At 38.8% G+C, this 18,004-nt stretch overlaps 1 protein-coding gene across 23 annotated transcripts in view; it reads left to right on the top strand.

Annotated features, from left to right (window-relative positions):
- Positions 1 to 18,004, top strand: part of GPHN (gephyrin) — a 235,191-nt gene that overhangs the window by 71,240 nt on the left and 145,947 nt on the right. For all 23 annotated transcript variants that reach the window (XM_033147666.1, XM_033147695.1, XM_033147633.1 and 20 more), the window contains one exon: positions 11,983 to 12,075. In XM_033147666.1, coding sequence (XP_033003557.1) covers positions 11,983 to 12,075 — 93 coding nt within the window. The remainder of the gene's footprint in view (positions 1 to 11,982; positions 12,076 to 18,004) is intronic.

Here is an 18,004-nt window from a genome sequence, read left to right as displayed (position 1 = left end):
GTTGCAAAAAAAGATCAGAGGCTGTTCTTATACGCCACCACAGCAGCTAGAATTTTGTTAGCCCAAAAATGGAAAACACCGGACCTACCAACAATTGAAGACTGGAGGGTAAAATTACCAGTAATAGAATATTTAGAATTAGCCAAAATGACAGGAAGAATAAGAGACCAAAGTGATCAAAAGGTTATAGGAGATTGGAGTAAATTTATTGGATATTTTAAAAAATCATTGCAAAAATATGGTAACACCAACAGGATTTGATAAAATACTTGCATTGTGATAGTGTAATATACTCTTAAACTTAAAGCAAGATATATAAATATATAAATTAATGGAAACGTGAGAACAAGCAAAGCGTAAGAATGAGGAGAAGACAAAAAGTCAGAGGGGAGTCACAATACTCGGCGGAGTATAAGTGCAGATATGGACAAAATAATGACAAAGAAATGTAATATGTTCATAATTTTTATTTCTGTTTATTTTATTTTCTGATGTTTTTGTTTAACTGTAACGTTGAAAAAGCATAATAAAAATATTTTTTAAAAGGAAACTGAATGTTGAAGCTGAAAGATTCAGAACAGCCAAAACAAAGCACTTCTTAACACACCACATATGGGATTTATTCCCACAAGAGGTACTGATGGCCACCAACCTGGATGGTTTTAGAAGAGGATTAGACGAATTCATGGAGGATAAGGCTGTTGATGGCTAATAGTCATGCGGGCTCTTTTCTAGTCATTTCAGATTACATCTAAAACATTACAATCCAGACATAATTGAAACTTGAAGCGATGGACTTAAGTGCCTATCTGCTTTCATCACCGTAGGCTTAGTGCTTGGGGAAACACTGTTTATTTTGTTTTCCCCATATTCCTCCATTCCTCTTGTGCCTTTTTTCTTTATAAACCCCAAATTATATCCTCCACCCTGCTGCTGTTTTTTTGGCATTCTCTGAAATCTCTTGTGGATGTGTGTGCATACATTTCTGAAATTAGCAACAATACCCATGGTATGAATTTAAAAACAAAGTACTCTTGACACCTCAGAGAGTAGTTGATTTCATCTCAGCACGATCTTTATAAATTTCTTCAGTTATGTTCAATGGTAGCTATAAAGGTTTTCTTTTTGCCTTTGCTCTTGTTAATTTCATGCAGGTATAAATAAATGCTGCTGCTACTGCCTTTTCTATAACTAACAAAAACATCATTTTCTCAATATATTTTTTCTTGATTAAATCAAGATACACTTTTGTCCATCTAAATCTGCAGCTGCTTCTGTCTGTATCTAGACTCACCTCATTTTGTTTAATCTAGTGGTAGCCTTTCAAATCTGTTTGTAAAGTATTGCTGGGTTTGAAAACTGCTGAGCCTCAAAGCTCCTGACTGAAGTCATGTTGTTTAACCAGATATGGGAGATGCCTTCCAGTCACTGATCTACAACACACACACCACCCCTGATCAATCTGGCTGTCCTATTTGGGGCTGGTGAGAGAAGGCAATCTGATCTAGACCATTAACACTTACAATGCAGTCCCAACCATATTTGCTCAGGAGTGTCTCACTGAACTCACAAAGAGATAACAAATTTTGGGAAGGGATATGATTATTTTTTTCTGGCAAAGAAAATGGAAAGAATGCCTGAGAAAAAGGAAAAGAATGAGGTGTAATGAGCCGGAGCCCAGTTTTACCAGAGTTCAGTGTTAGAAAATGAGAAGTCACCCAGTGGGTGATTAAGCAATATCAATTAAGATAGAAGAGGATAAATCAGAAAAGGAAAATTGAGCTGAAGGTCATCTGTGTAAGAAAAAGAAAACAACACCTGGAGATAATAAAAAAAACCATGAAAAGGTTTATTTATTTTGGTTTTACTTTGTGTCTGTATTTGTTCAACAGTGATCTATAATTGTATATGGACTATGTAGATTGTCACCAGATCTTGTTAGATAATGCTTTATGCAAAATATTTTGCAACCCGCAGCATTCGCTGCGTCTGCACACATGCATGACGCAATTTGGCGCTTATGCGCATGTGCGTGATGTCATTTTGTGTTTTTGCGCATGCGCGAGCACCAAAACCAGGAAGTAACCTGTTCCGGTACTTCTGGATTCGGCGCGGTCCGCAACCCGAAAAAGCACAATGTGCAACGTTTGCAACCCGTGGTATGACTGTATAGCAGGTTGAAAGCAGCATAAGGTTGGATTTTACAAGATCATGTTCATCATGATCAAAGTGGATTTCTGTCTAAAAGACAGCATCAGAAACGTGTTAGATATTCTGGGATATCGGAATTGTTATAACGAGAAAAGATGTGTATGTAATCTGCTTTATTTGAGCCACATCTCCAACATTTATCTGATCCTAACTTACGTACATATTAAATCCAATTTATAAGGTGTTAAATGCCTTTGATAGAGGGTTTTTTAAATAGTTCTCATATAGATCTGTTGAAATAATATTAGAATGGAATGCCCCAAATTCAGTTCTATTTTTTCCTGGTTATTCTTAGATCCAAATCTTGTGCCCTTTTTCTCACATATGTATCTTTGTTCTGATCCAAGTTTAACCAGACACCATAGAGTTTTGCAATTATTCCTTAATCCAAATGGGAGATAAATAGAATTTCTCATTTGTTCTCTTCCCTGATTTCCCCATGTTTGTATATTAGAGGAGAAATATTTTATAGCTGCAAAAATTTCATGTACAAATTTCAGTTTATGAAATAAAAAGTGTCCTCCAAAGCCTCCCCACACTTTCAGACAGGGCACTGAATTAGTGTTTGTTCTTTTTGGGATATTCACAAATATGAGGGAAAGCTCTACCATAGTCTGATTTGATTTTCTGTGGCAGTATTTTGTCTGTTTGTATCTTTGGATTACCAGTAGGGTTTTAGAAATGATGTGATTGACCATCCTTGAGAAGTGCAAAGAAGAAATACTGCCAGTGAGTCATCAGAGTTCAATAAAGGTGCAGCACCAACTGAGTTTAATTTTTTAGGCTGAAATCATATATGCACATACCTGGGAGTAAGTTCTGTTGGAACTCAGTGGTATGTCAGGGACTGACAGGGCTCCAAAGAGTGTGTGATGGAGGCAGGGGACCAGGGGAGTGACCCAGGAGAGGGAATCAATGATTTATGGTGGTGTAACACCACCTGCAAGGCAGGAGCCAGGGGAGAAGGGAGAGTCGGGGCAGTTGGAGGTGGAGGAGGAGGAGGAAGGGACGGTTTATGTGAGGGACAGGTCAGTAGATTCCCCACCTTCCCCCTCCTTACTGTCTCCTAGAACCAGGAGGGGCTTGAAAAGGGAAGAGCAGTGACAACTTCCATGCAGGAGAAGTCTCAGGTTGTCAGCACACAGTCCATCAAAGGAGGAAGGGAGGGGCCCCACTATTGCTGCAACTGCTCTTTTGGCCCAGATCTGTGGAAAGCTCCCTACAGGCTAGAAGTGTGTTAGCATGTGTATCCAGAGCACTGTGGAAGCAATGAAAGTGTTCCTGTTTCCAATAAAGAATTAACTATATCTGACATGTGTCTTCCTTATCTGGATGGACCATGACACAGTGCTTAGTTCAGAATATACATGTATTGGATCGCAATACTTTTTAACTTGTGTGATCAGAAAATGCCAATCAGAAAATTTAACATTTAATCATGGCTGTGAGATCATGATCCTGTGAGATCATTGTTAGGTACATTGAAAGGCTTGAGTATGCCCATGGAGAATTTAGACGTTCCCCCTAGTAGTTTGTTCTTGGCAAATTGGCCTAATTAAGTTTAGGTGATAAAGGCAAGTAATTCCCCAGTTTGCACCTCTGTCCAATTAAATTGTTTAATTTTCAATGGAGACACAAAGTACAAATATTGTGCAAAACTTTATTAGCACACAATACAGCTTCATAAAGTGTAGAATCAAATTTATAGCATTGTAAAACTCAAGAAGCAGCACATGCGAAATAGAAGACTGGAGAAGAAACATAACAATAAGCTAATTCCTAACTTGAATTATTTGACTTCTTAACCTATTAGGCTTAATAATAATAATAATAATAATAATAATAATAATAGGTAAAAAAGGTAAAGGTAAACGACCCCTGGATGGTTAAGTCCAGTCAAAGGTAACTATGGGGTTGCGGTGCTCATCTCGCTTTTAGGCCGAGGGAGCCAGCGTTTGTCCACAGGCAGCTTTCTGAGTCATGTGGCCAGTATGACTAAACTGCTTCTGGCACAACGGAACACCGTGATGGAAGTGAGAGCACACGGAAACGCCATTTACCTTCCCGCTGCAGTGGTACCTATTTTATCTACTTACACTGTTGTGCTTTCGAACTGCTAGGTTGGCAGGAGCTGGGACAGAGCAACTGGAGCTCACCCCGTTGCAGGGATTCAAACTGCCAATCTTCCGATCAGCAAGCCCAAGAGGCTCAGAGGTTCAGACCACAGCATCACCCGCTCCTAATAATAATAATAATAATAATAATAATAATCTTTATTCGCATAGCCAGCAGCCATTGCAACAAAAGATACACAATGTACGGTTAAAAACAACAGTGGGTAAAAAGATCGATCAAATGGTTATGATTGTTGTTCAAATAGTGGCCCTTAATCTCATTGTGTCCTCAATAAATCTAGCAACGTTTGTTGTTGTCAGCTCATTTTGATCAGATAAGAGAAAGAACAACGTATTCGCAGATGGACGGCCTGGGATAGTGAGTAAGAGTGGAGTAATAAATTCGGACCTCAGATCTTTATAGAGGGAGCATGGCAGGAGGACATGGTCCACTGCTTCCAAGTTGCCGTTTCCACAGGGGCAGAGTCTTTTTTCGATTGGGATCTTTTGAAATCTGCCCTCGAGTACTGCTGAGGGCAGTACATCCAGTCTAGCTAGCGTGAAGGCGTGTCTGAATTTTGGAATGGTTAATTTGTGCAAATAAGATGGCAAGGAATCAAACTGGGAAGGTGAAAAGAAGGCGTACCAAGGACAGTGTTTCTTTATAATCACCAGATTATTTTGTTGCTCAAGGTCCTTTAGATGCTGACCAATTAGGCTCTTTGCCCTAGTGTGGCCCATCGTTAGGAGCTGATGTGGGTGGAGACCGCAGGTGAGAAGTTTTTGATGCACTGATTTGGACCACATACTTTTGTGAGAGTCTTGTAACACTAAGGGTGGAAGGCCAGAAGGGTTTAGGTTTATATGAAGCCAGTAGTTAAAGGTTCTTAGCCAGGATCAAGTTTCTACGGAGGAAAATCTCTCGGTGTTCCGGTTCTGGTCAGGGAGGAGTCAACGTGATCTTGGTCACTCCCTAACCGAAGGCAAGTTTTGTGCCCTATAATAATAATAATAATAATATTTTTACTCCGCCCATCTGTCTGGGTTTCCCCAGTCACACTGGGCAGCTTATAGCATATCTAAAAACATAATAAAAACATCAAACATTAAACGCCTCCTGATAAAGGGCTGTCTTCAGATGTCTTCTAAAATTTATGTAATTATTTATCTTCTTGACATCTGAAGGGAGGGTGTGCCACAGGGAGGGCACCGCTACCACGAAGCCCCCTGTCTGGTTCCCTGTAGCTTCACATCTTTCTTACAAGCAGCTGTTGGAAGGGGAGGCCTATTATGCTCATGCCTATTATGGGCTTTCATAGGTATCTGATTTGCCACTGTAAAAACATAATGCTGGATTAGATGGGCCTTCTTATGTCCCCATGTTAAGCTTTTATGAGGTGTAGGGCATTGGATATTGGGAAGTGGCACTGGAAAAATGTGATGGTGGTTTAACAAGTTAGCATTCCCGTGGAGTTGCTTTTGAAGATCAAGGAACTGGTGATCTTGGAAAGGGTATTTTTACCCACTGAGGTAAAGAGCAGGTCTAAGATATAATCCTAAAGTTGTCATCACCCACACAAATTCAAATGAACTCACATAAATCAGAGAGAATTAAGATAATTAGTGATCTCAGTGGTAATTCTGAAGATAACACCTACACAGTAAAAGAAGCATCTTTGGTACAGATGTTAACTGAACTCCTTTTTGCAAAGCTTACAATATTTGGTGGTAGGGACGGGGGATGGACTCTTTCATTAAACTTTTAAAACAACCTTCAGTAACCTTTCAGATAAATCAGGTTCAAGATGGAGTTACTTTGGTGTACACATACCCAGTGTATGCTTTTGAGTGTATGAGCTGTATGAAGCTCATAAAGGTTTTTTTAATTGGATTATATTGCATCACATAGAGACTGTTGTTTGGAGGAAAAGATTTGTTTGTTTGTTAAAGTTATATCCCACTCTTCCTCTCACAGGAGCCCAGGGAAGCAACCTCAAAAACTGAGATTGAAGATATATGGTCTTACTAATTGTAGCTGCTTTTGCTTTTACTAATTTTACTGACGTTTCTAAAAAGCTTTTTTTCTTTTGATAGTTTACTATCTTCACCCAGCATTTTGAAAGCCACCTGTTTTAATTAATTTAATGTTCCATTTGGACAGGGGTGGGGAACCTGACTGCATGCCAGGAATGAGCAGGCGAAAGTGGGCAAGCAACAGGTGTGGGTTGTAACTTTATACTGTAGACTACAGTCTAGTGATGCAGGTTTATAAACTTATCTCTCCATTCAAGCAAGCAAGAAACATTGTCACATTTCGAGGACACATTCTAAACAGACAAAAGCACTCCAGAAGATGGGAAGAGTCTCAAGCGCCAGAAGAGAGGCCTGAGGTTCCCTGCTTTTGGGCTACAAATAACAGTACAGAGATTTTGAAGGGCTGGTTTTATCCTATTAAAAATGTGGAGTAGAGTTAAATAACAATGCAAACATGAGAAGCTTCTTCCCTGTTTATTGTCAGGAAAGGCTATTTTACACATGAAAAGGTCTTCACAGATGTAATGACTCATCTGTTAGATTGCTCAGGTCCATTCTTTCAAAATAATCCATTCCATCCCGCTTTACCCCAATATACACTCTGCATTTTGTGGCCACTGAAGATGCTCAATCCTCACTGGGCTGTGTTTTGGGATTTGGGGTCTCCTTAGCCACCCTGCCCCCCAATCCAGTTAAAACAAACCAAAACCCTGATACACCTCCATGTATCTCGGTAGCACATTTGGGCTTCATAGATATGTCTTAACAGAGCACCTCAGCTCTGCTAAGGACAGTGTTGGTTGCTTTTATTCAGGGGCTGGGAACCTCCAGTCTGTGTTCTAAATTTGATGCATCAAGCCTCTCCATTTGGTCCACAAGGCTATTTGTGCAAGTCATGTCCACCTATCCTATTACTGGTGCCATTTATGGCAGGTACAGGGCAGGTAAAGGCGAGGCTTGGCAAAAAGGGGCTTTGCAGTCACTTCTGATTGGCAGTGTCTACAAAGCCCCTTATGCAGCATTGCTGTGCTTTTCAGTTCTTCAGGATGTGTAGAGAAATCAAATTAAGTCTGTGCATAAGTGAACATGCTCTAAATCTTTTCTAGCTGACAATGAAATCGTAAGCACTGAACTAAGAGGATAAAATGTTTTCCAATGAACTTGATTGATCACTTTGAATTCTTTTAGTACCAGGTGTATTATTATTTTTACAGAATCACGGTGCTCAGATATTCTTTGTATAAATGCAACTATAGAAACATAGGAAACTGCCTTATATTAAGTCAGACCGTTGGTCCATCTATCTCAGAACTGTTTACATGGTCAGGCAGCAGGTCTCCATACAAGGTTCTCTCCTAAACCTACCTGGAGATGCCGGGGATGGAACCTGTGGGCTTCTGAATGCTGAGCAAATGCTGTATTGATTCAAATGCTACTGAGATATTTTGACTACACACAAACATAATGTTATTGGTTCACCTTTCAAAACTTGAAGTACTATTAAGTGGGGCGATTTTAAATAGCTTTAAATGAGTTGAATGATAACTTACCAGCAGTAAAGCCAAATGCAATACCGTGGAACTTGATTTAAAGGAAGGACACAGAGGATTGGGCTGTTAGAAGTACTTTTATCCTGTAGAATAAAAAGAGGTAGTCAGATGTTACGAAAATGATGTGGGCTCATCACTACTAAAAGGAGCCTTTTGAAGGCACATAAATAGCTTGGTATTCTTTTAAAGGTTGCTCTGTGTGTCTCTTTCTTTCAGTGTTATGAGTGTGAGTGTGTATATGCACACTCTGTAGCCCTGAGGGATTTCCATGAGTTTTCACAGTTCTAAAAATGACTCATGTTTTGCGCAAGGAAATTTGTTTCTATGCAGGAATAGTCCGTTCATAGATGAAAGCGCCACTTGGTGTCTGATTCAAACACAACAGGAATAGCTGAGGACACTGATTTTGGTTGCCCATATTAAAATTACAATGATGCAAATTTCATGTTACTTAGTACCAAGACTGCTGTATCTTCATGTGTGCAGCTTGACAAAAACCTTCAGAATGTGTTTCCCTTTAACACTCTTAATTCTTATATGCACAATCTTCCTGTATACGTAAGAGTGTAAAATGTCATCACACTCTGCAGTTTTCTGGCTGCTAATAGGCACCCATGCCAACTGCAACATGAGGAACACCAGCCCAGCCCAGGCAAACTGTTTAATGAAGGCGGGGGGAGGGAGGCATGAAGCACCTGCCCGCTTCCATTAAGCTCACAGTGAGGTTTAACTGAGGGGTGGGGAGGACCCTTCACCCAGCAACTTAGCAACTAATTTCTGTGGGTGAGATGAATCTTACTGAATAACAATATTATATATCATTGAATTAACTAAATCCACTGAAAAGCAAAGGGAGGGAACGAACTATGTTCTTCCTTATTGACATGTGTAATAAAATCAAACCTGCAAATGTGTAGTTTATGGGTCAAGCATGTTCCAAAACTTTGGAATACCAGAAAGAAATAATAACTTAGTTTAGGACTCTAGAAATGAGACAAAAATAGATAGCAATGCAAACTGGGGAAAAGGAATAATATAACAATTCTTAATTGTATTCATTTCTTGAAAAACCGTACACCAAAATTATTAAATTATTTTTATATGGTTACATGTTAGCTTTTTACTAAAGCACCTTGAAGAATTCGCTTCAAGTAAAATTTAGGGTGTGTGGGCTTGTGTGTGTATAAAGAACATTTTTAAAAAGGTATATAGAAAATCATTTTCGTCTTCTTAGACATGGGTCATTTAACATGGGTGTTGTTGATTGTTCATTTTCTTTAGCAGTTATAATTATTATTTGATCATAATATGTTGTATTTTCATGGAGTTAGCGTGTGTTGCTTTGATTGAGATGACGCTATTGGTATGCAGAGCAGAACATGTTCACTTCACTACCTTTCATTTGTAGACAGTTAACTTTTGTGTTTCATGTAAGTGATGGTACTGTTAACTCTTGAGGCCCCAATTATTGAAGTCTCCCTGTTGATTTGAATTTTAAACTATCTACAGCTGTTACTAATTTAATGACAAGTAACCATTTTATTTGTTGCCTCAGTAGCAACTGAGCAATCTTCAGTTTCATTTCTTTGAAACATTGACAAATGGCCAATTCAAATTCCTGAGTAAAGAAATTCTGGTTAACGTCTAGCTGTAAGCTATTCTTGAATCTTAGACCTATTTTCTTACATTGTAATCTGTAATTGCTGTTTTAGCCTAAAATGATCTGGGAATAATCATAGGGCTGTATATCAGATGCTTGCAACCCTGCTGAGAAAAATAACTGGCAATAAGTCATCATTTAATTTATTTAATTTTAATTGGTTGAAAATCAAATTCCTAGTAAGGGATCTAAAGTTTTTACAATTTCTGTGATGTTTGTTTTAATAAATGTACCTTTAAAAAAATTATGAAATAAATTGTCTATGTATAGCAAGATCAGTACTTTGGTGTATCTACTAATGTAGAAGTGGTTAATGCTGATGTTTCTTATTAAATCATTATATTATATCACATTTTTTTCCCAGACACAACCCTCCACAAAGTGGCTGACAACAGAATCAACCTTATATAAATTTAATGTAAACAAACATTAATTAAAAGTAATGTAAAAAAATATGTTGTAAAATGTTAACAAAATAGCAGCATGTAAATATCCTAATCCAGACTACCAAAGATAAAACACAGAGAGAAATAACCATTTTAAAACTCCAGACCAGTATCAATAATGGAAAGCTAATAGAAATAAGGCCTGATACAAGAGGAAGGTGGGTTTGATTGTACATACCACAGGAGGGAATTCCTCTTGTTTCCCCAATTTATGCCAGAATCGTTAGCCTTTGTCAGGGTCATGCCCCTCTAAACAGTGTATTAAACTCATGGGGAAAGAATGCTGTATAGCTCTAGGATGTGGATTGAGGAAGGATCACACTGATCTCACTTCCCCCCAATATGCTGCTCCCATTTATGCACCCCGGCCCTCAATAAAGTTTGGCTAGTATGTAGACCAGGGGTCCCCAAACTAAGGCCCAGGGCCCAGATGCTGCCCAATCACCTTCTAAATGCGGCCTGCGGATGGTCCGGGAATCAGTGTGTTTTTACATGAGTAGAATGTGTGCTTTTATTTAAAATGCATCTCTGGGTTATTTCTGGAGCATAGGAATTCATTCATATTTTTTTTTCAAAATATAGTCCGGCCCCCCACAAGGTCTGAGGGATTGTGGACCAGCTCCCTGCTGAAAAAGTTTGCTTACGCATGTAGACTGTGGGCCCTCCTAAACCGAGATAGTCTGATTATAATAATCAATGTCTGGCAATATTCAGATCACTCTACTGAATATTTATTTTGCTCTAGGAAAAAAAAGACTTTGGCAGTCCCATCCACCATTGAACCCAGTGTGTTTTGACAATACAGTTCTGCGAGTCGTTTCGTATTGCGAAAAATTCGTCTTGCGAAGCATGACCATAGGAATGCATAGGAATGCATAGGAATTTAATTCCCATAGGAATGCATTGAAATTTTCGTCTTGCGAAGCACGGCCATAGAAAAATTCGTCTTGCGAGTCACCCTTTCGTTAGCGAATGCTTTTCGTCTAGCGAGTTTTTCGTTGTGCGAGGCATTCGTCTTGCGAGGTACCACTGTATGTGATTTTGGCTTTAGGTGTGATCGCAGGAATGTAACCCCCATGTAAGTTGCGGGCTTACTAGTGATAACCTTAGGACACATCTGCTAAGATTACTGTACCTTTTGCTTCCTGGTAGGAAAAAAAACTGAACAGAGTAGTACATTTTTTTGGATGAATTCCAACATAAATTTGTTTCTCAACTATGTATTTTTTTCCATTGAAGGATTGATTCAGTCCTTTGTACTGAAGTGCTATTTCTAGGGTGGCAAATTTGCTATTATTCTTTATATAAAGCCATCAAAATAAACAGCACTTTACAGAGCAATATAATCACAATAGAGGCTCATGCTTTAAGTACCTTATTGCCTGTGTTTTGAAGTTGGAAGATGGCAAAAGAGAGTAAAGTAAGAAGGAATGGCAAAAAGAGTTGCGTGTGAACAAATATGAAGTTTCATGTGCAGGGTTTCTACATTTTCATGTGTCATGCAATTCTAGAATTTATGGGCTCTTGAAAATACATATCTGTTTAGAAATTCAAGGACTGTGTTACTAATATTTATTTCCTATGATCAGGATGGTCAATTGCTAATACTAAAAAGTTTTATTTGTGTTTTCAGGGTTGGGAACTTTGGTATTTTGTAAACCAAAAGTTTAGGCTGCTTCTTGGGAGAAAGGAGTGACAAAACAGGATGAGCAATTGTATTCTATTAGATATCAACCTACACTTGATATATTTTTGGAACTGGAAACGATTGGTATTTTAAATTTATTTTAAATTTCCTCCACATCTATTAATATCAGTGCTTTAAATGAAGTTTACTATCAATATTAAAGGCAATGCAGTTCTTCATAAAATAAAGTGCACAGTTTGAATTTGCTCTATCATTTATTTATTTATGAACATGAAAATCTGATAACATATTTCTTTGTGTGTGTGTGTTTTCCCCCCAGGAGACATTGATAGACTGGTGTGATGAAAAGGAGCTTAACTTGATTTTAACTACTGGAGGAACAGGGTTTGCGCCAAGGGATGTCACACCAGAGGTGAGAGAGTTTTATCTTTAAAGCCATCTGCCTTTTGAAAATACCAATAATGTTCTTCTATATGTGATGCCTCAGAAGGAATTTGATATAATATAAAATTCCATTGCATTTCTAAAATAAACAACAAAAAAGAGACCTGTATTAAATAGTTCAAAAGCAAACAATTGATTTTACTTCAGTGCCATAAGGAGGCTTGTATTTGTGTGCAGGCTACTTTACGGTGTTCCTGTTTTCTCGGTTGTGTCACTTGCTGACATATGTCTAACAGGGACACGGAGATTATTCTAGGGAAGTTGTTTTCAGAGTACAGTATAAAGCAGGCCTCCCTAGGGAGTTGTGGATAGTTACCAAAGAAGGTGCACCAGCCCCACAATGTGTGCTTTGATTTGCCAAGGAGGATTTATGACAGTCTACTCCTATTCCACCCATTTTTGCAGTTTTTTCTTCCTTAAGATTACTCCCACAGGAATCTTTAACTATACTATGAGGCCACTGTGACCCTGCTTCTACTCTTTTCCTTTAATCTACTTTGGTACAAGGCCATAGTGAGGAAACTATCTTTCCTTGTGTTCATTAATGTTAGGGATATTCAAGCAGTTGATTTTCTTGATCCTGGCAATGTTAGGTCCCTTTCGCATGCAGTCAGTAGTATGAGAGCTGCTTCTGTGAGTTACAGCCCCACACTGCAGGGCCATATGTGAATATGAATAAAGAGACTGTGCGGCTAGACCAGCAAGACAAATCTTTCCTATGCTGCTGGAGTCCTTTTGGGAGGGAAGATACCAATCAGGTGGATAAATTTGTATGATCACATCCTTAATATTTCTGCTCCCAGTAATGTAGGATTGTACCATGCATCCATGAATACCATAAGGGTGGCTTTATATGTTAGCAGGACCTTGGAGAATATATGCTCTGTGTATTAATAATGACTCTTCCATCAGAAAGACTAGAACTTTTGTTTTGATTTCACTCCATACCAGCTGTCAGAAGTAGTGCCTCGTGTAGTGTGTGCTTGTGGGGGCAGTGAGCAGAGACAGGATTAATCTCCATAATAGTATGATTTACTTTGTTACACTTCAAATAGTCTAAAGACACTAGTATTTTATTCATGGTGTATTGCTGTACTTTTATCAATCTTTTATCATCATTCGTTAAAACAACTATTAAAAAAAAGGTTGGCTTGAGGTTAAAAGCTTCCGCCCTGAAGATAAGCATCACTTGAATTTGGAAGCAATTGATTTATTCCTTGAGAAGTGGATGGCATATACGCAATGGAGCTATCACAATCTAAAACAGAAGTATTTGGATGGCAAGCTCTCAGAATAGTTTATGGTGTTTTTAGTTTCAGTATTGCTTTTTAATCATTCTCTGGGGCCCTGTGTTGACCAGGTTGAGGTGAATTGGGAACACCCACAAACAGAATTGAGGTTGCTGTTTCATTGGGTGACATATATTGATTTTTCCCAGAAGGTATGAAAAAAATAAAATATTTAATTAAAACAACCACCAAGTAGGGATTAACCTATCAAAAACAGATAAAGGAAAACCATGCATATACCGTGTTTCTCCTAAAATAAGACACCGTCTTATATTTTTTTTCCTCAACAAAACACAGTATGGCTTATTTTCAGGGGATGTCTTATTTTAACTGCGTCACATCGGTACGCTGCATAGCCACGCCTCTCCAGGCTGTTTTAATGGGAGGTGCCACGTCACTATGGCTTATTTTCGGGGTATGGCTTATTTTTGAGGAACGGCTTATATTTCGCAAATGCATAGAAATCCTGCTATGGCTTATTTTATGGCTATGGCTTATTTTAGGAGAAACACAGTATATACTCACCTGTAAAGGGTGGATGGAGCAGGAAGTCAATGTGAAGGCAAGGAGGGGGTGGGGCTGCTGAGTTGTCCACTCATAGCACAAGCTACAGTTTAACAGTTGAGAGCAAACACAAGAGAGGAGGCAATGCGTAAGAACAAAGTCAATTTCATCATACATGCCACTTAGAGTCATAGCTGTCAACCCTCCCTGCTGTTTCCCAATGCTATAATAAGGGAATTTCCCGCAAAAAAGGGAAAGGTTTACCGCTATGCTTAGAGTGCCATCTGTGTCACTTTGCTGGCACCCAGACTCAGACAGCCTGGCAAGAGAGAGAGTTGGCAATCTGCCTCATGATACTGGCAAAGACTGGCTGTTAATGAGAGAAATTTCCATGCCTTTTGTCTGTGCCAGGAGGATAGTGAGAAAATCTCTTCCACTGTTGCCCAGGGCAAAGCTTTGTTTAGGTCCCACTTGTAGAAATATAATTTTGATGGATTTTTAAACCAGAGGTTAACTACTTGTAATTAAAGTTCCCATGATCTACCAGCCTTTCTTGTGAGTGTCATTTCTAGATTTAGCTGTATATTCTTGCTTTGTTAAAAAAAATCAGGATGGAAAATAAAGACAAAAAGTTGAGGAAAAATAATGTATTCAGTACGACCAAAAGTTGTGACTAGCAGTAAGTGCTGCAGAGATGGAAAAATTGTTCGTAAGATTTATTTTAACTTCTGAACAAGTTGGGTCATTTAGGAATTATACCTGTAAGGGCACAAATGCTCTTTAAATATTTATCTATCTTATATTACTCTCATTCTAGATGCATTGCTTGGAGATCACTCATTTTTCTATTATGCTAACATTTTTGTGTCAAATTTAGCAGCATAATATATTTGTATCAGTGTTCAATAATATATTTGCTGCATAGGCAGAATCCAGTAAATTAAAATTTAAAAACAAGAGAGGGAGAGAATGTAGAAAAGACAAAGAACCCCTGCAAGTATTATGTTCAGAAAAGCATTGATTCTGGGATTTACTAATGAGAGGGTGTGAAGGTACTGTGATTGATTTTTGTGGATTAACTTTGAGTGTGTTGTTTTTAAAATTGACTTTTTATCTATTGTACTTTTAAAATTATTACTGTTGTTAGTCACTTTGATACTCCAGTGTGGGAAGAACCACACAAATTAAACAAGCACATAAAATAGTTCGTTTCTCAGTGTATCAATATTCAATGCTCTTCTTTTAAAAATAACCAGGACTTTAGTGTATTGCGTTTTGTTAGTTGCCACAAGCCAGTTTTCTCAGATACAGTATGGTATTCTGAATACTTTAGAACCTATTTAGGTTGTATGCCAGGCTGGTTGCAATTTTGAAACCCGTGGGAGCCTGTAATTTAATTGTGAAATGAATTTCCAAAAGGACTCTGAATAATGTAGACTAATAGAATTTTAGAGTTGGAAGGGACCCCAGAGGTCATCTTCTCTAGTCCTCTGTAATGCAGGAATGTCAACCAAATCATACATGACATATGACCATCCAACCTCTGCTTAAAAACCTCCAATGAATTAATTTGGTTCTTATTTGTGGTCTTTGGGCAGTTAGTAAATGAGATCTCTACCTGCACAGATGCCATTTTTGAAATTCCAGTGCTCAGAATAGCCCGAGGCCCTTAAATCCTTTGCCCCTGCATGGCACAAGGGCAGGACCAGGGCTCTGTCGGTTTCTTTTTGACTGCTGGCTAAGTCACACAACAAAAGAACTTTCTTTAGAGCTTCTGAATTTTTCTCATCATTTCTCCTCCTCAAAAGATATTTTACCAGAGAATCATATTTGTTTTCATCTCTTCGTTGCTTATTTTGAATTTTGAAAATAATAATAATAATAATAATAATAATAATAATAATAATAATAATAATATATTATTATTATTTGTACCCCGCCCATGTAGCTGGTCTCCCCAGCCACTCTGGCGGCTTCTAACAAATATTAAAATACATTAGAATATCACAGATTAAAAACTTCCCTAAACAGGGCTGCCTTCAGGTATTTTCTAAATGTGAGGTAGTTGTTTATCTCTTTGACCTCTGATGGGAGGGTGTTCCACAGGGCGGGCGCCACTACCAAGAAGGCCCTCTGCCTGGTTCCCTGTAGCTTTGCTTCTCGCAGTGAGGGACCTGCCAGAAGGCCCTCGGCGCTGGATCTCAGTGTCCGGGCTGAACGATGGGGGTGGAGATGCTCCTTCAGGTATACAGGACCAAGGCCGTTTAGGGCTTTAAATATGTTTATATTTAAATATGTCTATATTATGTGTGCATTGTTTGCTTTTTTACATTTGCATTGTTGCTCTCTTCTTCTTTGTGTTTATTGCATTCTGCCTGTGTTTAATTTGTCTCCCTTTTTTCCTGCTTGTGTTCAACTTTAAAGTCAGTTTGCCCATAATGCCCAACCATGATTTGGTGCCTCAGGAATGAAACCTGCCTTCTTCTCTCTCTTCTCTTTACTTTCTGCTTTGTTTGTTGCTTCTTAGATTGTGGTAAACCATAGATTGCTAGTTCACCCACACGTTGGTTTGCACTTGTCCTCAAAACCAGGATTGCAAAACAGAATTTCAAGCTAGTTTGAAATGTGCTGTCAAGGACACTCACCAGCCAAAGAAATGTGCATGACAGATAGTTAACTCTTTATTGTCAAGCTGACACTTAACAGTCGTTTCTATGGCTCTGAATACCCACCTACACCAGTCTAAAGTCTAGGCAGCTATTCCCAAGTCTGTGCTTTATGAAGCAGTTGCAGCAACAGGGGATCACTTCCCCTCCACCAGTTTATGAACTTTCCCCTGATGGGCTGCATGCACACAATCGGAGACTACTCTGCTCTTCCCTCTTCTATTCACTTCTGGTTCTGGGAGACAGGGCTGCAGGAGAGCGTGGGGAAGCATCCAGCCCTTCACTTGTCTGATCTGCCCCTTCCTCTCTTTTTTGGCCCATCCTGTGCTCCACCCTCCAGCTCTAAAGCTTCCCTGGCCTCACAAATCACTGCCCTCCTCTCCTGAGTCACACTCCAGCCCCACTTTCCCTGGCACTAACCACTCCTTATGTTTTCTGTTTAATTATCCTTGTGCTCCTTCTCCATTCTGAATTTCTTAGAGACTATGATGGCTCCTACAGGAGGAGGTTATAGCATACCCTCCAATATTTTGTGGGTTATACCTTGGTATCTGTACATGAAGGTTGGATTATACATACTTTTAATAAGCGAGACCTGCCTTGTGTAATATGCTGCTGATTGAAGTTATGCATACACATTTTGTTAGATGCTAAAAACTCCTACTTCTCCATGCTTTCCCATGCCAGCTCACACCCCTAATCTAAATTCTGCTTCATGGAATTCACGTGTATCCAGCCATAGACAAGACTTTAGCAGACCTGAAGACATCCTTGTCTTTTACGCTGTTAACCATTATTGTTCAGCTATATTATTTTTTGTAGTAGAAAGTAGGTGTCTCATTGCCAGGACAGAAAATAAGGGTACAAGTATTTAAAAAACAAAACATCTTTCAATATTTTACTAGATTTATAGCTATTGTTTTGCTCACTCTCCACTCTATTTTACCTTGCTCTTCCATTTTTTTCCCTTTTTTGTGGTAATTTGTATAAGCTTTGTCTACAGGTCCCCAATCCATTTTCTATCAGTTACTGAAGGAAAGTGGTAATTGGATTTACCCTATTCCCTTGTCAGGTCTTAGAATTTGATTGAAACAGTAGAAATGTACAATATTATCTGATATGGCTGTGAAGAACTAATATGGTACATGGCTAGAGGAATGGTTTTCTAACTTTCTAGCTTTAGGGAATATTCCATGTTAACTTGTCTTTCAAGGAACTCAGGCACATATACTAAAGAACTGTTGTATCTTGTGGAGAATTCTGAAAAACGTTTTAGGGTGCACACTCAGTTCACCTGGCCTTTGCACAGGCCTGTTGGGGCTCACTGTTATTCTGCATGAACTGCATGCACAAATTGGTAGAAATGAACAAGCTGCTTTCTAGAGATATTTTCTGTCATTAGCTACTTCATTGAGGAAACTCAGATAAGCTTCTGGAG

This window comes from Lacerta agilis, chromosome 1 (assembly GCF_009819535.1).
Source record: "Lacerta agilis isolate rLacAgi1 chromosome 1, rLacAgi1.pri, whole genome shotgun sequence".
NCBI lineage: Eukaryota > Metazoa > Chordata > Lepidosauria > Squamata > Lacertidae > Lacerta > Lacerta agilis.
The sequence above is the reverse complement of the archived record's forward strand: the minus strand, read 5'-3'. Positions and strand labels throughout refer to the sequence as shown.